The sequence below is a fragment of the Pristis pectinata genome, chromosome 6, assembly GCF_009764475.1.
Source record: "Pristis pectinata isolate sPriPec2 chromosome 6, sPriPec2.1.pri, whole genome shotgun sequence".
NCBI lineage: Eukaryota > Metazoa > Chordata > Chondrichthyes > Rhinopristiformes > Pristidae > Pristis > Pristis pectinata.
This window is the reverse complement of record NC_067410.1, coordinates 101,772,618-101,795,969: the sequence shown is the minus strand read 5'-3', so window position 1 is coordinate 101,795,969 and position 23,352 is coordinate 101,772,618. Positions and strand designations below refer to the sequence as shown.

The 23,352-nt window shown below is 38.9% G+C and overlaps 2 protein-coding genes across 5 annotated transcripts; one reads left to right on the top strand and one right to left on the bottom strand.

Moving 5' to 3' along the window:
- Positions 1–377: 377 nt before the first annotated feature.
- Positions 378–21,280, bottom strand: zic1 (zic family member 1 (odd-paired homolog, Drosophila)). Its single transcript, XM_052017215.1, has 8 exons — positions 21,213–21,280; positions 17,929–18,007; positions 16,788–16,947; positions 14,872–15,017; positions 7,091–7,220; positions 3,573–4,551; positions 1,868–2,031; positions 378–1,455 (listed from the first exon to the last, which is right to left on the bottom strand). The coding sequence occupies exons 6-8, from the start codon at positions 4,546–4,548 to the stop codon at positions 1,258–1,260; spliced, it is 1,338 nt and encodes a 445-aa protein (XP_051873175.1). The 5' UTR covers positions 4,549–4,551; positions 7,091–7,220; positions 14,872–15,017; positions 16,788–16,947; positions 17,929–18,007; positions 21,213–21,280; the 3' UTR covers positions 378–1,257.
- Positions 4,873–23,106, top strand: zic4 (zic family member 4). Of its 4 annotated transcripts, none has more exons than XM_052017212.1 (5): positions 4,873–5,029; positions 11,632–11,707; positions 14,041–14,098; positions 17,549–18,145; positions 21,260–23,106. In XM_052017212.1, the coding sequence occupies exons 1-5, from the start codon at positions 4,884–4,886 to the stop codon at positions 21,694–21,696; spliced, it is 1,314 nt and encodes a 437-aa protein (XP_051873172.1). In that variant the 5' UTR covers positions 4,873–4,883; the 3' UTR covers positions 21,697–23,106. The 4 variants fall into 4 exon arrangements, with proteins under 4 accessions (XP_051873172.1, XP_051873173.1, XP_051873174.1 ...); XM_052017213.1 differs by lacking the exon at positions 4,873–5,029 and adding an exon at positions 6,000–6,267; XM_052017214.1 differs by lacking the exons at positions 4,873–5,029; positions 11,632–11,707 and adding an exon at positions 7,014–7,135.
- Positions 23,107–23,352: the final 246 nt, after the last annotated feature.

Below are 23,352 nucleotides of genomic sequence, written 5' to 3'. Positions count from 1 at the left end.
GAAGTCAGGCGGTTGTTTTTACGCTATGCAACAAATAATATCTTGCGCCAATATTTATGTCGAATTGGGGTATTCTTTTATAGCCTCTAATAGTTTATGGCTCCTAAAGCAAGCATCGCAATGTTAATTCAAAATATTTTTAGACAGTGGTCCAACATTTTGATTTCAAAAATTTAGGCATGATTATTAATTAGTGATCTCAAGTGATCAGAGGGAATGTTTTCATCCATCATTTTTATATCTCCAAATGCACTTTTGTTAGCCTTCAATAGAAGATTCCAGAAAAATATATTTCAGTTACCCCATGTTTCCACGATTATTTTATTCTGTGACGTGCAATCATTTGCCGAATGAATAAAAATACTGAATGCAGCGCATTGGATTTTGGAATCTTTAATATTGTACGAAATGTTATGGAACAGTTTGTAAACTAGGTTTTACATACGAATGCATTTTTCATAAATATCGAATATCTGTAACACGTAATACCGGTAAATTACGTACATGCGGATAAATATGGAGATTGGGAATATATACATAAATTTATCGCAACTGCGAAGGCAATGGACAGATAAATTTCTTATTTTGCTTTAATATCGTCTTACATAAAACAAAGTTACATTTTAACACGGAGTTCCAAGCTTGCACTACGATATTTTTTTTGACATAACAAGCAACACTTTGAACACTTCACTACTCTGACTGGACTTTGGGACGAAAGGTTTGCACTGGATACAAAAAGCACATTAATAACAATAGTATCTGCTAACTTTCTGACGCTCAGTTGAGACAAATACAAAGTAATTCACATTTTGGTACACATCGACTATAGTAACTTTTTGCCATCCATAAACAAATAATTGCATTTTTCCAACCGTCGCCCAGATATGCAAATACCACGTTGACAAATCCCCTGTGATATGTCTATGTACAGGATTCAAACATTAGACTCTTAAACTAGTAATTCTATATTTACAAAAAGGAAAGAAAAAAGGCCGCTGCCATAGAACACATGCAATTTCAGAGCTTTATCAGATCGTTCTTTAAATCTAGCACTTGGCAATGGCTAGAAAAATAGCATCGTCCTACATGCATTTTAAGATTCGCTACTAAACCTTTGAAAGGTTTTGGTTTCTTCTTTTATTATTCCTTTCGGCGTCTATTGGCAGCTTTTTTTGTCTTTGATTCCTCGCGATCGTAACTTTGGAGTCTTTTTTGAAAAGTTTTGTATTTTTTTGTATTTTTATGTAGGTTTACTTAAACGTACCATTCGTTAAAGTTCGATGAAAGCGTGCTGTGGTTGGATGTGTGGTGAACTGCAGAAGATGTCGGGGACATTGAACTGTTGGTCTGGTTTTCTGTGGAGGGCGACACGATGGTAGGGGGTGTTGAGGATTCGTAGCCAGAACTTGCCGCAGGAGAAGGCTGTGACCCTTGAGAGGATGCTTCGTGGACCTACAAAAACCATCCACCATATAAAAATAGCCTTATAGACAACTATAGCGTTTGTGTGAGGGCTTTCCATTAAATATGTAAAATGTATTTCTATATAATATATCGCTTAACATAATGAGGCCTTTTCAAAAATTCTATTTCAAAAATGTTGCAATCGCCAAGAGTTGCTATGTAAACAAATAGAGCAAAAATGCCTGATAGATTTTTTTCATAACTGTAGGCGATATTTAAATTTGACCTATGATAGAATAAAATATATTGACCATACAAGGTTATAAAAGGGATATTGCTCCATAATTTAATCTGCACAGAGCTGTCAGATATTCAAAATGACCATTCCGTTTCCTAATACCCCCAAAACATTGTATTTATTAAATACTTTGCAATGCAAATTGCATTTTTTTAAAATTACCTTCATGTGTTTTCGTAGAGAGCTGGGATGAGTGTAGGACTTGTCACACATTTTGCAGAGGTACGGCTTGTCAGAAGTGTGCACGTGCATGTGCTTTTTGCGATCGCTGCTGTTAGCAAAACGCCTGTCGCACCCTTCGAACTCACATTTGAATGGCTTCTCGCCTATCAACGATGACAATTTTTATTAATACCATTTTAGTTCTTTGGAAAGTCATTATTTACATATATATTATATATGCTACATGTGTGTCGGTGTGTGTGGGTGTGTATGACTGAGTATGTACGTGTGTGTACATACAAAAGTACTAAACTTATTTTAAAAAAAACAAAGAAAAGCAGCCATCATGAAAACAAATACGTATTTTGGATCACCCTGTCTCATGAATTTACAACTATGCCTCGCAAATCCTAAATAACTGCAGCATGTTTAGATTATATCCCCATCCCCTCTGTCTGGAATTTTATGAAGGATGAATAACACTGATTAATAATGTTGATCATTTACTTAATTTATATTATCGACAGTGACTAGTTACAAGACACTGCAGCTGCCGTAGCGGCCTTACATGCATATATACATGCTTATTGTTTTCTTTGAATTGCAACGGTATCTCGGATAAAGTTGAAAATACCTACCAGACTAGTTGTAGGATTCTAATTCTTATTTAAAACATTGACTCTCCCTGACACAAGCACAGCTTCCCTGATAGACGAAAGCAGCCTTTGTAACGCAAATACTGAAATAGCATTTTAAACAGACAACGGAAATGATTGTTTGCTAATTCTATTTACATTTTCGCTTTAATTAAACCGTTTCCAATTCTGTTTATTTAAAATAAGAGTTAGTGGACATCTCATGCAGTGAAGTGAATTGTTGTTAAGTGCCCCTGGAGGTTTTACAGTCGAGAAAGTGTTAAATCTCGACTTTACTAAATCTTTACAACTACCTAACCATTATGTACCATTAACATCGACATTGTTGTCGAGTGCATTTTCTTTCACAAACGCACATTGTGAACCAAGTTTTAACAAGATTATAAACTCGGGAAAATGTATGTGTTTAAGGTGGCCACATATTATGCCCATATGTATTGGGACGCGCGCTCATACACATACACAAACACGAACATATTATTTATGCGCGAATATATTTACATGAATAGAACGTCTGTATCTACGAAAGTTGATTTCGCGGCTTTTTGTACATCCACTTACACACATATATAGAAAAATATTATCAATGAATATGCCAAACTGGAGGGAGTGGAAACACAAGTACATGCTCTTTTGGTTGTGAATTTGTAACGAAACTAAGTAACCATGGGTATTCTCCAGTTCAGATAAAAATTAAGATCGCTGATAATTTAATTGAAAATAAGCTCTACCACGACATATATTAAGTGAACTGATTCTCTTTGAATTTTGGATTTTTTAAGTATAGCATTGGATGTTGTAGAACCGCGGTAAGTATATATTTTCTTATATTTTAAAGAACAGCAACGACAACAAGGAGCATCAAGAGTTAAGGAACATCAAAGTGCTAAACATATGAATTTTATTCTGATATACCTATTTATTTGCACATATATTCATAAAATTGTTACTGAATAAATGAGTGTCCCGTTGATTAAAATGATAGAAACGGTTATAAACACTCCGTAATATTTCATTTCTCCTTTTTTAAAAAAATACATTCGCCATACCTGTGTGAGTTCTTTTGTGGATCTTGAGATTTTCTGATCGAGCAAAGACTTTGCCGCAGCCAGGGAATGGACAGGGAAATGGTTTCTCGCCAGTGTGGACTCTGATGTGATTTACAAGTTTATATTTGGCTTTGAAAGGCTTTCCCTCTCTTGAACACTCTTCCCAGAAACAGATATGATTCGACTGCTCTGGTCCCCCAACGTGTTCCACTGTTACGTGAGTAACCAGTTCGTGCATCGTGCTAAAAGTTTTGTTGCAGGATTTTTTAGGATTCGTCAACTGTTCGGGCTCTATCCATTTACATATCAGTTCTTGCTTAATGGGCTGCCTCATATAACGAAAGAAGGCCCCGGCCCCATGGTGAGCCGCCATGTTCATGTTCATGGGACCATAACTGTGTAGCTGGGTCGAGGCGTAGTGGTCCGATCTGGGACTAGTGACCTGGCTGTATTGGTCTGCTCTGCCATACATGTCCCCAGAAAAGCCTAAGCGCATTTGCCCGTTCATTACATGTGCATTGGGAGAAGCGTGAGTCGTCGCCTGTTCGTGAAGCCCCGGGAAGAGTAGATGCCCCGCAGCGTCGGTATGTCCATGGGGTCCCGCAAAACTGCCCGCGGCCGCGGCCGAAGCGAACAGGCTGTGCCCGGCGCTGGCTGCCGCCGCTTCCCCAAAGCCCCGATTGCGAAACAAAAAGTCCCGGGTCGAGTTGAACGCTGCGCTGCTGTACGAACTCACATGGCCGGGGTGGTGACCCAGAGCCGCGGCGTAGCCTGGAGCCTGCGACGTGAAGGCAGTTTGACCCGATGCGAGATCGTGAGTGCTGGGGCTGATTTTAAAAGCACCCATCCCGTCAGCGAAAGGATTTATCCCCAGTCCCACTTCTCGGTCGTTGACATCGCCTGTTGAGTGATGTCGGGATGATCCGAAGGTAGTCACTCCTAGAGTAGGATATTGAGGTCCAGCGTCCAGAAGCATCGTCTGGCGATGGGAGTAGAGAAGAAATAATAATATATATAAAAGCAAGCTACAAACAATTCACAACGAAACTTGCTTAATATAAAATAGTCTCTGAGTCTGTTTGGAGGACTTGCAAAAACTCCTTATTTTTCTCTCTTTCTCTTCAGCGTGTGGGAATTTGCTGGAGATATTTTCCCCCTCTGCAAACGCAAATCATGCAATATTGTCTTTTGCGGTTTATCTTCCTGGGGAGAAACTTTCACCTCATCAGCCGGGCGGTGAGCTCGAGAATGATAGCGGCAATCATTCCTGCAGATAAATGAATTGAAAAGACAACACCATCCCCTTGATGAATGGGAGTTGGGGGAGGAGTCACGTGGCGCCTGGCGTCTACACCGATTGGCCGGGCTGGCGCTGCCCCGTTGTGCCCTGGCGCCAATCAACGGCTCGTGGCGCACATCCCGCCTCTTGATTGGCCCGTTCGCCTCATCAATCCCAGGTATTGTGCGCGCGTGACAGTCGCTCCTGATAAATTATTGCCGTCCAGATTTCCTTTCTTTTTCTCTTTTTTTATATATATAATATGGAAAGAGGAGGAGGGAAAGGGGGTGGGAGAGAGAGCAGAAGAAAACTCTTGTCTTCTTCGACTTCACAATTCAGTCACCCCTTGTCAGACTGTTTGAAATTCGTTAATGTGCCACTAGATTAGCAAAAAAACGGGCGGCTTCCTTTGTTGTTCAGTAGCTTTTTGATCGCCGGTGAAAATTCACTTACCCAGATGAGTGAGCAAAAAGAGAAAGAACACTCTATTGAATTGGGTTAGGAAAATGCATATGTTTGGATTCAGTACAAACATACAACACTTGGTTGTTTTCGAGACGAAACCCTTGATTAACCTGTCTTTCCACATGTAAAAGGCGATTGAAAACATCTTGCTGGGGCCTTTTTTTACTATGGTGACAATGAACTGCTCTATACATATCTATAGGTCCTCAAACAATTGCAGAATAGCTGCAAGGAAGGATTTCCCTCTTTTATATATTAAAAAAAAGTGGTGCTCTTTGCATTGATTACGGACAATGAAAGAGAAACTTGTTTATGAACATCGTCAGCGAAGGAAAATGTAGCTTCTTTCCACATCATCTTTTAGTTTACACTTTGCCATCCGCTACCCCAAATTTGTTAAAGTCCATTTACTGTGTCCCTGTAAAGTAATTTAATTATTTACGTGAGGCCAACGGTTTGCATATTCATTAAGTCTAATTACATTCTAGTAATAGAAACGTAAAAAGCCAACAAAGAATCGGAATCGTTCAATTTACCTTTTGTTCACCACTTCAATGAACTTCCATGAAGCTAAACCTCTGAGTTAAAGTCTAATTTTATGACAAAGAAATCTTACCGCATCCTTCAACAATTATCTCCGTCACTTTGGAGGGACACTGGTTTCAAATAGTTGTCTTGTTTTCTGCAGACTGCCCCCTTTCCAATTCAGCTTGTGGTTACCCAATTTACACGAACTCTTTCGCGTGCTTACTTTTCAAACAAATACCCTTTAAAGGATCTCCTATTAAAGTACAACAGGTTAACTGCGAATATTTTTTTTCGCGCGAAGATATTGGCGTAAGCGAAAGCCCGGCATTTAATTGACTGCCTTAGGATGTTACTCGGCAGCGAAGTTCTGGATATATTTTACAGCAGCGCTGTTGCTCAAGGAAGCAAGTTTATCATTACATGGTAGGAGCCTGACGACAATGTTCACACGAAGAGCTTGTAGCAAAAAAACAAATTAAAATGCATGCCTCTTGGGCTCCCAATTTACGGCAATTTGAGGTTGTGTGCTTACTTTGCCGAAAACATGCGGCCGGTGTGCATATTGAATAGAGTACGAACATAACCTTTAGGTACTTTAATGATCTAAATTTGTATTATGCGAGGATACCAATTGTGGTTAAATTGTGGACTACTCCGACGCAGTAGATCCCATACGTGTGCACAAAAATATTTTTTTTCTACTTTGGTCGTACTTTGGGTATCCTACATTGTTAAGATTTAAATGGAACGTAATATTGTTTTACTGGGTGATTACAATAGCTAGCCTCATAGCATTGCTTTAAATGATGCAATATACTGAAAACATTGATATTAAAATCACAGCAGTCTAGAAGCAGAAGCTGGAGCAATTTGATTCAAAAAGATTTACTGCTCATTGAGTGTGCAAATTCTAAAGGGACACTTTAAGAGTATGAAAAGTAAACGTTTCCCATAGCATTATCTTTAGACTACTTCTCCCAATATACAAAGAAGGACTGATTTTAAAAGTTGAAGGATGGTAGAAGTTATCAAGTGGGATTTGCGGCGTTCTCCGCAGGAAACGCAGGCTGCTTGAGTTCAAAGCCGCATGCACCGACGTGACATATAAGCCATTAAAATATCATCCTGACGGCTCATTTCTGCTTCATCATACATTCCCTAACTGCTTCCAGAAACCTTGAAAAGGCGAAATGAAGAATGACTACCTAGTTATCGCTACAAAGTAGATTTTTTTTACTTCAGTTACCTGAATTAAATGATCGAAGACATCTTCTTCAACAGGTGGAGGACGGTAAGAGGCACGTGTATTCAAGTGACTTATACTAAACGACTCCTGACCCCTGAATTTCCATCATCTTTCATGTAAATGCAATTGACTAAAAAGAGAATAGAGATATCAGTCAGATTTTTGTTTCCTCAGAAAAGCCCTTGTCAGGGGCCATCATGTTCTAATAAAAGCAAAACTAGGTGCGAGTGGCTTTGAATTATGCATTTCCATTCGAAAGCACTTGTGTGTACCGATATTATCCCTCGGATTGTTTTCGGTCGATGGATAGCAAAGCATTTGGTTGTTCTATGAAGGGAGGAGCGGGGGTGGGGGGGACATTTGCCTGGAGGCTGAAGTACTAGTTTACAAAAGAAATTGTTTTTACTTGATTTAAAATTCTTGTTATTTCCCTGAATTCAATTTAAAATTGAAATTTGATTTATAATTTGAAGTTAATCTTTCAATCGTTTATTTGTGACAAATAAATATTAGCCGTTGTTCTCCTTAAAATGCAGCTTTGCTTGTACACACACTCGCAACTAGAATTGTTTTCTGTCCTAATATATGTTCCAGTACAGTGGGAGCTCTTCAAAAAGTGCGCCGAGCAACGCGTGTCGTTTATCGGCTTTCTCCTGTAAGCAAGCGCCTTAGAATTCTGAGATAATGAACTGGTGTTTGTTTCTTTTCTTCCCCTAAGTAAATATTCCAATTATTGGAATGACATTTAAATGAATTCAAAAGTTAATTTGAATGTTTCTGATGTCGAATTTCCTTGTGTTCATGGTGTTCTTTGATTTCGTGTGCTATCGCTTCCTTTATTATACTTATCTCTATTAAAACTGATTCGAATGAAGTTAGTCAGTTGGCTTCTGCGCGCAAGGATCGCTCTGAAGTCGCCGACTTTTGAAATACCATATCGTTTGACCCCTGACCCGTGACCGACCACATGTGCCAAAGCCACACAATGCCACATAATGCATACCTTCGAAAATATTAGCTGTCCTGGAACTAGAAAGTCGAAGTAGAAAACAATTGTTCAAGATGCAGTTGTTCCGTATTTAAAAGAGCAACCGGAATGCATACACAATTTTTAATGTTATCACACGAACATAAGGTATATACATAATAGTAGAAATAACAGGATTTCGGTAGTGGGAGCTTCGATGATCTGTTTCTTATCTATGTGCTTTGTTTGAAAAAAAATCCTATTCACCAAGCAACCGGAAATGTGTATGATTTGGACATTGGCACTAAAGCATAATCTCACCAAAGCAAAGTTAATTTTCATTCTGGTATTCTGGAGATTTCTGGGCAAGGTCCAATATCAGATTATTTCAAACTGCTGTTTAAAATAATGTCCAAAACCTGGAATTTAGATAGATTTATTATACTTTCGATTAGACAAACATGCCTACTGAGTTCAAGCAGCAGATGACTTTGAATTAAAATTTCAACCATCTGAGGTTCGCCTGAGAAACTTTAGGGGCCAGAGGCAGAACTTTTGAAGGTCACCCTTGTCTTTCCCCATTATCTACCAGCCTGCCTTGAGATCACCGTTAGAGATGCGATTAGTACATTAGGTGATTTGTTCATACGGGGTTATTTCCATATTCTGGAATTATTTCCAGTATATTTGCGATTATATATGAATTCCACATTACAATATTTAGATTTTTTTTTACCCAATTTAACAAGATGTCGCGGGATTGGGAAGAAAAGGTTTCCTGTCACAAATTATCTTTTCTTTTTACTTAATGTAGTCTTCAGCTATGGATAATTTAAAGGGTTCTCGAAGTCTTAAAAATTCAAAATTTCAGGATTACAGGATGGGCAAGTTTTGTCTCTTTGCACATTGAGAGAAAGCATAACTTTGGAAATAGGTGTGCTTTTGTTGATATCGATATCTCATCAGAGTGAAAAATCACCTCAATACACGACAGGACACAAAATGCTTTCATGTTGCACCTGGAAATTCATCAGAGTTTTAGGATTAGAAGTGGATGGAGGGGTGAACTAATTAGGGAGGAGTTCATTAAGGACTATTCAATCCCAGGTTATCAGTAATGACGATAAATTCAAGGATGACACGAAATTACAACCATGGGATGATTAAAATATACGTAGCAAACAATATATTTGGATAAATAACATAAAGAAATAATATACCTTAAATTATAGCGGAGTAACCAACTTGCTACGCCTACTATAGATCAATAATTTCTTCTGGGAAAATAGATGTTTTATACAATATGCCCCTTTTAAAGAATTACTGGATGCATTTACACGTATAGCTTTTCAACTATTCAAGACAAAGGGTCGTTGCATTTAATCTGACATGATATCTAGTGCGACGCTATGTTACCGTTCGTGTAGCATTAAAAACTGGCATGAAGAAATTGAAACAGAAGCTATAAGTCTGTTGTGCGTTATATATTGCAAATATTATTTACTGAATGAATATTTGTATCCCTAAGTACACGGCCTGCAACCTTACGCGCTACTTCATTGCTGGCCCTTTGGCATCTGCGCAGTTTTTTAGCTATTTAATTATCTATATATCTATAACATTGTACCAAAAAGTTACCATTGATTGCACTTTTTTTAAGTTGTCAAACATCCCTCAGTGTTGCTCGCGCTGTCTCGGAATAAAATGCATATTCTTACAAAATGACACTCACAGCAGAATATGACGTTGCATTAAGCATTCAGCAGGTCAGTTTATTTTTTAACTGATACACTTGCACGCGTGCACACACCCACCCACACACACACACACACACACACACACACAGAGCGAGAGAGAGAGAGGGAGAGGGAGAGAGAGCGAGAGCGTTGACATACACAAAATCATGTTTCAAAAATTAGAGTTACTCTGTCATAGTTGTATTTTACTTCCTTTGAATTGATGTGGTTTACTTAAAATTGCGCTGCCAGCCCCTGCATTATCTTCAGCATTGTTTAACACTGGATGAACTCTGGACATAACCAGTTCCAGGACCGGCGGGACATTTAACATAATCGAATTTCTAACTTGCATCTAAATAATATCATGCGAACTACTAAAATGCAGGCTCGCATTGTTGCAAAATGCATTGTTCATAGAATTCGAATTCGCATACTACATTTGAAACCACGTTATATAATAACCAAAGAATAAAAACAGTCTTAGCATGGTAATTACCGCACTCTCAATTAACCATCCAGAATATACAAAGTTTTATTACGTTCGTTTGATAAGCTGTTGAAACAAAATAATATATCTTCATAATGCATATCAATCTGTCTGTCTGTCTGTCTGTCTGTCTGTCTGTCTGTCTATCTATCTATCTATCTATCTATCTATCTATCTATCTATCTATCTATCTATCTATCTATCTATCTATCTATCTATTTATCTATCTATCTATCTATCTATCTACCTATCTGTCTCTCTCTCTGTCTGTCTATCTATGCATCCATTCATGTACCAACCTAACTATTGATCTATCTATCTATCTATCTATCTATCTATCTATCTATCTATCTATCTATCTATCTATCTATCTATCTATCTATCTATCTATCTATCTATCTATCTATCTATCTATCTATCTATCTATCTATCTATTTATCATCTATCTATCTATCTATATATATATATATATAATTTCCAAGGACAATGGAATCTCCATTAGCATTGTTTTCGACCTCCAGTATAAACCGTGGTCATTTACATTGTTTTATGTGGTCACATACTGTACAAATTAGTGACAGTACATCCCGCAAGCAGCTGTTTGCTGTAGATCAATGTACTCTGCCTGGAAGTACCAGAATTAATATTTGACGACCATCGTATTGTAACAACAACCTTCGACCCAGTGTGCTTGAAGTCCATATTATTCTATGACACTTGCATTATTTTATTCATTTCCGGACGATTTGAATATAATGTAAGTTGGATGAGTATTTTAGATCAATGTAGGAGTGAAGCTTTGATCTTCTTGGTGGATTTCTATCCTCATAAATATCGGGGGTGCAGGTATCTACATGGAAGTGTTTAATCATAATCATAACCCTCCGATTCATTTCAGAAAAAAAACTTTCCAGTATCACAACTACTTAATAATGATAAGGTACGGAAGTGAAAACTTTGTGGGGTTAGTGTCAGCAAGGCTGTTTTTTAGTGAATAGTTAGCAGTAATTCGGCAACAACTGCAAAGTGTAGATCTTTTCTTCATAATTGTTCCGAGTTTCCAAAAGAAGAATACAACGCACCACTCGTGGACATAGTCACAGTTAAAGGCAGCATCAAAAGGCATGCTTCAAATTTGCAGAATTCAAAGTATCGTGGCTCTAAATTTGGATTTATTGTGGAATATAATTTGATTGTGGAATATAATTCGCAAAGATAATGCTGAGATGGGTTAAATGCCGAATTTAGACGTGGGAATTATAAATATAGCTCTTGGTTACTGTAACTTCTACGAAGATACAATCATATGCATAATGGTACAAGTTCTCTTGTGTCTATCTTTCCCTAGCTATTTAGTCAGCTCCAGTCATGCACTAGTTGTGAGGTATAGACTACGATGGCTATCTCCACGGTCAACGCAGCAGGTAAATGAACTAATCACGTGTATCTGTTTCCGACTATGAAAAGTGTGTTGAATTCTCTCAATATCGTATATAATTTAGGTTCTAATATACAGTGTGTTTATATTGTGGCTATATTAAAGGTGCATCTAGTGATCTTAACTCTAATTGGAACTGTATACAGAGCTCCCATTTTTCTCTGCCATGGTGGTAACTTGTTGTTACATCCCAGCTTCCTTCGATGGGAGAAACTAATGCTTCCTTTGAAACAAATGCTATCTTCCGTCTACAAACCCATAGCTGTAGAAAACGACTATACTGCCTCGATTCTGGTTTACTAGTCTTTTATTGCTTCAATTATTATAAGAAACGTATAATAATACTTTAATGTTGACATTTTAAATCTGACTTCTGCAGAATTACATGCGTGAAAAGCAGATATGATGTAGATACTGACATATTGCTCAGGCAAAACCAAACAATGCAATCAATTGGTGCTGCTTGAAGATTACTTTCAACAATATAATTAGCCAGACAAAAGTCTAACACTTATTGGTACATGAAATTAATATCGTCAGTTACGAGGGGGAGGGGCCTGTATGTGGCATCCTATATAGGCCAAGTACAGAATAAACATCTCATTTCAAAATGCAGCAAAGGTAAAACGTAACTCTGCTTTCGGTACCTTAAAGTGCAACACAGTGATGTTGCTAATTAACCGCGATGTATCTATCATTCAGTATGTTATAGTTATACTACTTTCTTTAATCTGGGATATTCTTCTTTTATTTAATATAAACAGTTTGTATATTTTGCACATAAAACATGCTACACGACTTTTTTTTCTTGACCAAACTTATTTAATTAAATATTTGCAATTGTATCTTGACAAGATAGAATGACACTAAATTCCAGCACCGTATATTACTAACGTAAATCACTCACAGCTTGACTATGCGGAGTCGATCTTAGCAATTAGATAAAACTAGCCCATATTATTTTGCTTCTCAAAAATGCTGTTATGGGTTTCCTGTTCCTGCACTTTAAGTTTTTTTTTGGGGGGGGGGGGTGAGTTAATGGGGAAATATTGCCCTTTCCCAGAAATGCAATTGGTTCATTGTGTTGTTGACAACATGTCAGTATATGCTTAGATTAGACCTTATGATTTAAACTGCAAACACGCACAAACTCACATACTTGCAACCAGCCAAATTAAACTGTAGTAAAAATGAAGTATTTCCTTGTTCATTACGGTAAACGTTCAGTGAGTGGGTTGAAAAAAAACGAGTATAACGCATGGAATCTTGGGAACCTAAATAACGAGATTTCTAGCTCCTTTTCAGATCGAATTTGTGATCAAAAACGATTAATGACGACATTGCATCAAAATAACGGCAAAATTGAGCTTTTATATAAAAAAAATGGGGGGGGGGGTCCCCTAATCAGTTCTCTTTCAACGCTTTCCTCGAAAAAAATATTTTGCGAGGAAATAATTTGGAACTTACAGTTGTGTTTTTAACTAGAGTTGAGTACCATGCCTATTTATTGCATTCATTGTAGTTTTTTTTCGCTGTGTTTCATATTACACAAAGGTGTAATCAAAGTTCCTTGGCATCTCAGTTGGACTTCTTTCGTGTTGATCCTGGAGTCTACAAACCTGGAATTCTGTAATAATTTCCTGTTTATAATGGGGTACAGGAAGCTGTGAACTACCCGCCATAAGAGGGATATAAAATCTACCTCGTGTTATTCTGTGATATTTTAATCACATAGAAAAAACCCACAGATGAAAATAAGAGTAACATGCTAATTTCTAGACGATTTGGGACAAAATTTGTATTTTTCTTCCAGCAAAAAAAATGTTCTGTAATTTGCCGACGTGTGTAATCTTTCCAAATAAAACAAGTGATTGTGTGAAAGCATCAATCACACAATATGAAAAAGTGAATTGGTGAATCACCTCAACCTTATGAGTGCACGTATTATCGTACCGTACACATTCTATACCTATAGCACAAAACACTTAACCCAGCTACATTTCCAACGAAGAATCAACAACGTGAACGCAGTGTATATGCCACACTGAGTATTTATTTTCCTTAGATGTCTATCGTAATGAAATATTCTTCCTTTCTACTCTTTTGTTTTATTTCAAATACGTGAAACAATACTGTGAAATTAGTGGTCCACGATACTTTATGTGTAATAGTGCATGTATATGTGGAATAACATTCCCACAATCATAAAATACAAATATGTTATTTTACAATAACATTTACTTATATGTTTCCTTTATATTTACGTTCACAGAAGCATTTATATGTTGAAACGTGCATAAGCACTGTGTTCTTTTCTAGGGACCGTCAGTTGCTACTGAAAAATTGCTCGGAAGACAGCAGACAAACCGACACCAAGGTGGGGGCTTGATCAGGTAATGCAGAAGCACATGTACAAATTCCATTTTAAGCCTGCAGTACGAAGCCCTGGAGGCTGAAGTATAAACGTGTCAGCATTCACAAATCTACACTACACTCTTCTCTGATACACGTTAGAGCTTTGGGTGATAAAAAAAAACACGGAAAAATCTATCGATTATCAGCCCGGTTTGTCATTCCGCGTGATGGTTTGATGGATTCAAAATATGGTGGATGCAAATAATAAACAGAAATAAAAATGCCAACTTTAAAAAAAATTGCTGTTTTTAAAGGGGAAACAAACACCGTAGTGCAAGCATCATTGCATTGGATATCCCAAAGCCTTTAATACCCATATATGAAATTACTATTAGACGGTGAATATGCGTTGATGACATTTTTGCTGCATTACCTCAATGGCCCGTCTTACGTTCTGAAGGTTAATGTTTACAAATTGGGCGAACCTTTGATTATCTTCAAGATACTTGCTATGACTGAAGAGAAATGTTTGAACAACTGTGTGATCTTTTCCCCCCACCGCCATGCCCATATCCCTCCCCCACGTGTTCTCATCTGATCATACTTTTTTAACCATTTTTCTTTTTTGTTTCTCTGGATACATTCCCCGCACGTATAACATTGCTCACGCCTCTCTCCTTCTTATTTCTCCCCTAGCTTAAATCTGGTATTTCTGTTTCTCTCCTCCACCACCCCCCGCCCCCATAAATTTCTTTCCACGTTATAACTCCCACCTCCCTTTGAAAAAAAACCTACCTTTTTTCTCTCTTGCACTGTAGGTCTGCTGTGTGCTAGACTGCAGGCTTCAAGCCCTGCCGCAAATCAGTTTAGGACGACGGCCTAAATCCACGGATATCGCAGCACTAGGTTTCCGTTCCCCTTTAGTACCCTTGGTGAATAATCTGAGGAGCCACAACGTACATGTTTGAGTTAGTAGCCCGTTTTGTCACCCTACTCCTCTCTGAAAAAAAAGTCTAAACTACTTTTTACGTAGATGGCAGACGCATGTACTCAGAGCGACTTAAACGGACGATCTGTACTGAGAGCAAGTTACAGATGCAGACATAAGACTGTATGTTGGGGGAGGGATTGTGACCAACATTGCGTTCGGGTATTAGAAGAAAAATATGAAATCGTAAGGCTGTTATAAAGAGCGGGGTTCTGTATAAAATCCTCTCATTCATGTGTGCCCGTAGAAAGATACAAGCAAACAGCAAGTTATCATCACGTTATTTTTCTCCGTGCCTCCCGTAACACTATAGTTTACTTTCTTTTCCACCGCAAGCGATGCGGGTTTCCTATTTGCAGATTACGCAGTGTGTATAGATTCTCGAAGCACGGTCTGGGATCGCCTTCGCAAGCTGTGTTTTGGAATTGGAAACACGTTTTGTTTTAAAATGAAACACGTTTGCATCCATGTGATGTAGGCGGTAATTCAAATCGCTTGACAATCTGTAGAAAAACAGTACCGAGGTAAAAAAAAACAAAGCCTAAGAAAATAAAAGTATTCCCCACAAACCTCTCCCCTCCCCCATCCCCACCTTCAAGTCCGATCCAACATCCTCCACGAAAACCCAAACTTCCCTGGACTCTAGCTTACTGAATTACCAAGCCGGGACTGCGGGCGAGAGAACTCAATAAGTTATTACATGCTGAGAAAGTTTCATACTCAGTCTCGGGAAGAAAAAAAAGTTAACAGATGCCTCTGACTGAGGATCTCTTTGATCGTCTGTGCCGCTAAGAACACCAGCCGTCTGATTTTGTCAAAAAAACATAACACGCCTGGAAGTCTGCTAGTGTCAGGAAAGATAAAAAATCACTAACTAATTTCCGGCCGGAGTATAACAGGGCCATAACCTCATTTTCAGTATAGTGCCGAACTTTCTTTCTTGCCGCAAAAACTAAATTCTTGCATAAACCACAGGATCTGCTGTGGCTAAATAAAGCGGTGTGCGGGACACGGTGTTTGATGTTGCTAAGCAGATACTGGTATTTGACTGGCTCAGGCAAGGGATAAACTTTCCTACACTTATAACTGTATATTTGTTTGTGAAACGAACACCAGTGTAACACCTCATAAATGTTTAAATCCTGCTGCAACATACTCTCCCGGCCTTCTTTACCCTATTAATCCCTCCAAAACAAGAGTGGATCCACATTAATAATCAGCGCATATAATTTAATTTCATAGTTGAAAATACTTTATATACACCAGAACCGTTAAATGTTCCCCAATCTATCATTGGTTGACGCTCCCGCAACACACACATTTGTGAGTGATTAAAACACAGAAAGGAGTTAACGCCAAATATTTGCATTTTCTTTTTAAAAAATACTCCCGCTCAGATCAACTTTTAAAGATCTCCAATGTTGTTATTTAAGCTAAAGTGGCTTAGAGCAGCAGAAAATAGGCGAAAACGGTTGCAGATTTTCCTAATAAAATTAGTATGTTGCAAGAAACTAGCAAAAAAAATCCCACGCCCTTCAGCCAAAAAGATTTTTCCATGTTCTCTTCACCCCCTCACCGCCCCCTTACCCATTGCCAATCCCCTACCCTATCCTGCGCCCCCCCCCCCCCCCAAACACACACACAATCAAACACCGGCGGGGTGTAATACGCATGTGCCCTGTCTGGGGTCCGTAACTGGCACTGTCAATCATTGGAAACTGACCAATGAGATCGCGTGTTGCTCGCGGAGCTCGACGGGCTGCAAAGCTGTTCATGAATCTCAATTCAGTTTCTCAATGCGTCCTGCTGCTGCTATCCGTCTGCACTCTCCACACCGAATGGCTTTCCACGTTGGCAAAGGGCGAGTTTCTAAAGTTCGGTAACTTTTGAAAAAAAAAGTTTATTTTATTATTTTCCTGCAGTAAGGCATTATAAGCATGGATGCTTTGGGGAGCCCGATGGTGGACCCATCATTCGCCAAACGAAACCCAGCGCTGAGATTAGTAGATTTGGCAGGAGCTCACCACCATCATCATCACCATCCCCCTCAGAGCATGACAGGCTTCCCGGGGCTCAGCGGCCATCCCCACTCAATGGCACACACGCACCCTGGGGAGAGTACTGGAGAACCCCGCCTGGGGCCGAGTCCATTCGGGCCTGAACACATGGGGCACCCTGCAGCCGCTGCGGCACTTAAACTCAGCCCATCCCATCCCCACCACCATCACCACCATCATCACCACCATCATATGGCAGGCCACGCTGAGGTTGTCTCCAATCCAACGGCAGCTTTTGGCCCAGCGCAGGCGGCAGCAGCAGTCAGTTACTCGGTCTCGCACTCCCACGCCAGCTACACTGCCCAGGCTATCACGGCAGGTAGAGACTTCCTCATCCGCAGAGATCTGACATCCTCAGTCATGCCTGGGCTCACAGATCAATATCCTGGCACAAGTTCTCACCACGGAATGTTTGTATCAACAACAGGTAGCTACCCCGGACACCATGGTCACCCCGAGGCTGGAAGCCACTCTCTATTCCCTGGACTCCATGATCAGCCTCCCCATGCAGCCCCAACTGGACACCATCTGAACGGACAGTTAAGACTGGGGCTACCTGGAGACATGTACGCCAGGTCTGAACACTACGGCCAAGTGGCAAGTTCCAGGAGTGATCCTTTTGCCTCTTCCCCTCTGCATAGCTACGGTGGCATGAACTTAGCTGCCCACCACGGTCCAGGTGCTTTCTTTCGCTACATGAGGCAACCGATCAAGCAGGAACTGATCTGCAAGTGGACCGAACCGGACCCTGTCACTAAAAAGCCATGCTCAAAAACTTTTAGCACGATGCACGAACTCGTTACTCACGTAACAGTGGAACACGTTGGGGGACCAGAGCAGTCGAACCATATCTGTTTCTGGGAAGAGTGTCCAAGAGAGGGAAAGCCTTTCAAAGCCAAATATAAACTTGTAAATCATATCAGAGTCCACACTGGCGAGAAACCATTTCCCTGTCCATTCCCTGGCTGCGGCAAAGTCTTTGCTCGATCAGAAAATCTCAAGATCCACAAAAGAACTCACACAGGTCAGTATCTTCAAAGGATCGTTATTTCGTGTTTGATCACTTTCGGTATCCAGAAGTTAACAAAATAATAAAATATATTTTCGATTTATGACCAGTGGGACTTCAACACAAACGCAGAGTGAAGCAGAGTGTCTTGGAAGATAGCCTAATTTTTACAGCATTTATATAAATCATGCAGCTTTGAGAACTTGGTAATGTTGTGGGTAATACATAATTTAAAACGTTTTAGTTGTAAATAGTCTTACAGTTGCAAATTATGAAGCTCCTTTGGTTCAATTTCTACTAAAATTAAAAGCCACTAAGTTTCTTTCTTTCAGACGCAGTTAAAAAGGCTTTTTTTTTGGACAAAGCAATATCTGTGGACGTTGTTTTGATATTAAGTAGATTTAAGGGAGAACTTTTGCAAATGATTTACAATTATTAAAGAAAATATATTATGCATATTTCTATTATTTTTGCAAGAATCCGGAAACATAAACGGATTAATTTAAATAAGTTTAATTTTCAATTTAATATCTTGCATCTGTTTGGGAAGTATGTAAGTCTTACCGTCTCCATCGATCATTACTTATAAACCTAAACATGTTATAAGTTCAAGAGTAATGAAAGCAAGTGTTCAGGCCTAGCTTTCTGAAAAAAAATGCCTTTTGCAGAACCATTTGTGAAACTTGGACATGTGTCAAAAACATCTGCTAGCTCTACTTAGCCGCAAGTAAATAGCGTCGATCGAAGCTTATTCAAAGCTGCTTTTGAACTTCCCAGGATAAGCTATAAGTAATGAAACTGCACGTAAAATTTTCACACTCTCTAGAACAGCTTCTATTAATTGGTTTTACAGCAGCAGTTCGATACGTCGCTGACACGTTCTGTGTGTTGTAGTCTGCTTGCGCGGGGCCTTACTCGGGTGCAAAATATTGAAGGGTAATGTCGACCCAGGAAATCCACCCCCACCCCCATCACCTTCCCACTGGTCCCCATCCACTAACACCCCATGTTCCCCGCCCCCACCCTCACCCAATATCGGGTATGTCCTTAAACGCTGCACATATTCCAGTTCTATGATCCATTCGGTGGAAGCAAAGCATGTTTTATTGGTCGGTTTTGAGTCCCAGTGTAGTTGGCGGAGGGGAGGATGGGGGAGGGGCAGGGGATGAGGGCGGGAGTGGGGGGGGGGGGCGGTTGGCGAATGTTTGGGGTGGTGAAAGAGAGAGATATTCTCCGTGAAATCAATAGACACAATTTAACCCGAGGCACTCTGCTTCACTGGAACTTCTATCTGCCCCGTAATCATGAAATGTGGGTTAGCTTTTTATCGATCGGTGCATTTTCAGTGTATATCGGATCAAGAGGTGGTTCGAGACTTTTTTTTACAAGAATAATCGTGGAGACATATTAATTTCAAAATACATTTTCCCCTATACATTGTAAATGAACCAGCACAGATGGCGCCGTAAATTGCTGGTTATGGGATATAAAATATAAAATGCACGGAGCATTGTCGCAAAATATATAAAATGGATATTTCAGAAACATATCAAGTAATGGGCGTTATTCTGTTCCATACTTTTAAATCGTGGAGTATATAACACATGTAAATGCTTGCTATGTTGCTGGTATAGGACAGGCGCGCTGCCTGTGCGTATCTGACACTTGATAGCATTGTATTGTGCTTGCCTAAACAAACTTTCCCAGCACTTCATCGACTTCAGCTCAGCAGTTTAGAGTGTTGAGTACTTAATTTACAAGAGCTTTTCATTCGACCGACCGTATTTCTATTTATTTAAAATAATATGTCAACCAATAAAAGAGCTGAATGTTTTGTAGCGTCGAATGCTTACACATTCCCATATTTCAGTTAAATAGCGTTCTCCATATGTTGCAATTAATCACTGTAATTATGATAAATATTGCATTTCTCTTTCAGTTTAAAATTGAAAACACTATTGTTACTAAATTCTTAAATAAAAAATAGCAAGTATAGTAATTCTATTAACAAAGTAATTATCTTGTAAAATATTCATGCCGTTTGATTGGCTTCAGTCCTTTATAGGCAGGTTTTATTGAATTGAAATCCCGTCCCTTTTACATTATTTATTTCAACAAGCATGAAAAGATCGCCTCTGGGTAAGCAGGGGCTTCAGTAGTTTTGTCACCTCACTTATAAAATATTACCGTTTAAAGTTTAAACCCGGAATTAAACATGGATATTAAAATAATTTATTAGAATGCACAAACAGCTTATAGAGCGTATCACCAGGTAGCCATCTTTTCCAAAGTTATCTAATACAAAGTTCAAGAAAGCTTTAGAGTCTTTTTAAAAAATTTCAGCCAAGGCTAAGCTAGCTGGTGAAATGACAGTTAACAAGGATTGGTCGCAGTTAATCTTACATTACTCACTCTTTTATACACAGCATTAATAGTAAAGAAGGAGAAATGTGTAGCCAGGAGGAGTTTAGAGCTCTCGGGAATTGTCAGAGCAGACTTCATGCTCGTAGTGTCGGACGCTCCAGACACGGCACAATAACAGTGTTTATGCGTCTGGGCTTCCCCATGGGCCCACTAACTTACTACTAGCTTGTACTACACTAATATCGTTGATTGGCCGTCTCAACCTAGCAAGTGAAGGTCAAATTATTCTAACGGCTTTCTGAACGTTTGGCTAATTACGGTGTAATATTAAATCGACATTTTGAGAGTTCGGGGGAGAGAGCACGTAGCTTTACACTGTAGCTGACTGTTTTATATTTACTGCAGATATAGCTCTTTGTATTAATCTCAGATTTAATGATGTTGAAATGTTTTATTAAAATAATTACCAAAATCATTTTTTGTGCTGTTGCCCACTTTTGCTGTGTTAGGCATTTATTGTAAATCACAAGGAAAATGCCTAAATGATGGATAGCAGCCAGAATAAACTATCCTCCAATCTAAAAGACAGTGGCTGCAACATATCACTCTAATTCCTCAAGTAGTTATTTCAATATTTATTAAAACGCGGGTCAGTGACTAATGTGTACTTTTAATAGTGGAAGATAATACCTTAACGTCAACAATGAAACAAAAATACCTTAACGTTTCTGACTCATCACTCTGCCCCTTGTGGTTTCCTTTTAGGTGAAAAACCCTTTAAATGCGAGTTTGAAGGCTGTGACAGACGTTTTGCTAACAGCAGCGACAGGAAAAAACACTCTCATGTGCATACAAGTGACAAGCCCTATAACTGCAAAGTAAGAGGCTGTGATAAATCGTACACGCACCCCAGTTCCCTTCGTAAGCATATGAAGGTCCACTGCAAATCTCCTCCTCCAAGCTCGGGCTACGAATCCTCCACCCCTTCGCTGGTATCTCCGTCTTCGGACTCAGGTCGGGACCCCCCTGCTCCAGCCTCCCAGCTTGACCCCATCACATCTTCCCACGCAGCTAACCTGAGCGAATGGTATGTGTGTCAGAGCACAGGAGCAAGTGGTATTCCAACTCCTCCAAGCAATTCATCATCACCTGGACCAGGAGAACATTCTTACAGAAACTCTGATCCCAGAACTATTCTCTAACAAGAAGCACAGAACTATTTGGACATGCATTCACAATAAGAAATCTTAAGTAAATCTTTGTTTATTAGATGTTTGCAATCCCATACTTGCCGCAACATTTGACTTGAAGTACTTAAGTTTCTGGAGGCCCAGCGCCTAGGTAATGTGAAAATGATGTAATGCACTGGTATGCACCAGACAATGCAGACATGTATTAAAGAGGAAGTATCCTTGATAAAATCTTACATAAGTTGGTCAATAGTCAGGAATAACGCACCTTTAGCTGCAAAGTATTTCCGATCACTTACAAGTGCCCCTACCCACCACCTTACCCCTTGCCCATCCCACTACCTTATAGGATTGTTTTCACTGAATATTGTACAAGGCCAATTACTTTTCAATTTTTCATTGCTATTTTTCTACTTATTGGGGAAAAGAAACAAACTGCGATATCGTTTTGTCAAGGGAGTATATTACGTTGCTGTTTGAAAGACAGGAAAACGTTAGAAGGTACACCTGATGTGAATAGTAATGTACACAAGCCTTTGTAGGCCAAAACAAGATGGATACTGTCTGTTTAAAAGCCTGTCTGATCTTTAAACATTTTTACAAACGTCTTCGTATGATACATTTTACAGAATAAGCCTGTAAATCATATAAATATTGGTATTGATATGCACCGTTTGTCTGTGTTAAGTAATTCGTTCTTGTTTTCTTGTTTTTTTTTCTTGAGATAATTTATTTAAAATGTTACAATAAAACACATTTTGTATAAATGAACCAAAGTGTTTTATCACAGGGCAGTTAGACAGTGTACATTTTTTTCTTAGATTATTTTAAATCATTAGCGTGTGTTCTGTAAATTATAGTGTTTTATAAATGGAGGTTTTGACTATGTAGCATAATTTTCTTTCTGTATTTTTGATCCTGTTTTGATATACATGGGTACTGGTTTGTAATAAATTGATAATAATAGGATTACGGTTTAAAGACATTCTAGGAATTGACCTATTTGTTGTTAATATGTATAGTAAAACATTGTTTCTGTCCTATCTCTGTGACATATATAATTAACCTCCTCTAAAGAACAAACCCTAACTCATTGACTTGGTCATGTTTTATAGTCAGGAGCAATACATTTCTTAGTACATCGTTTTACGCCACAAGTACGTTATTCAAAGCGCATTTTCCATTTGAAAATAAGTAACATCGCCGAAGCACGTTTTCCTTTTTGTGGAACCCTAAAATATAGTTGGTAAAGAAGTTGTAAGACCGAGGTATTGTTACGGTGAAACCCTACTGTTTAAGCAGAAGTCGTTGGAATGTGTACTGAAACCACTTTGTATTTTGCCAATGTATGAATGAATTGTGCATAGTTTCCTATTGTATTGTCAAAAACTCATAAATAAATGCGTCTTGGAAATTAATAAATTTTGTAAAATAAGATGAAAAATGACTGTTTGCTGCACTTTACAATGGAAAGCTAAAACCACGTAGTTGTCAATTATACAGATGATAGCCGACAAACACAAGGATAGTAATAAGTGATTCCTAAACAAACATATATATATTCTTCACGTTTAAAATATTGCTGAAAAAATGCAGCACAAGAAACCATTGATAAATTACCACCGTGGACAAATTAATTTTGTATCAGTTTAGTGCAAATATCCCCCT

What these genes read in the sequence shown, in the direction of transcription:
- zic1 (XM_052017215.1), bottom strand. Translation starts at nt 4,548, where the DNA reads ATGCTTCTGGACGCTGGACCTCAATATCCTACTCTAGGAGTGACTACC. An exon ending in CCACAAAAGAACTCACACAG is followed by an intron (nt 2,032 to 3,572) that starts GTATGGCGAATG and finishes CATCGTTGATAG; the next exon opens with GCGAGAAGCCATTCAAATGT. An exon ending in CTCTACGAAAACACATGAAG is followed by an intron (nt 1,456 to 1,867) that starts GTAATTTTAAAA and finishes TGGTTTTTGTAG; the next exon opens with GTCCACGAAGCATCCTCTCA.
- zic4 (XM_052017211.1), top strand. Translation starts at nt 17,002, where the DNA reads ATGGATGCTTTGGGGAGCCCGATGGTGGACCCATCATTCGCCAAACGA. An exon ending in CCACAAAAGAACTCACACAG is followed by an intron (nt 18,146 to 21,259) that starts GTCAGTATCTTC and finishes GTTTCCTTTTAG; the next exon opens with GTGAAAAACCCTTTAAATGC.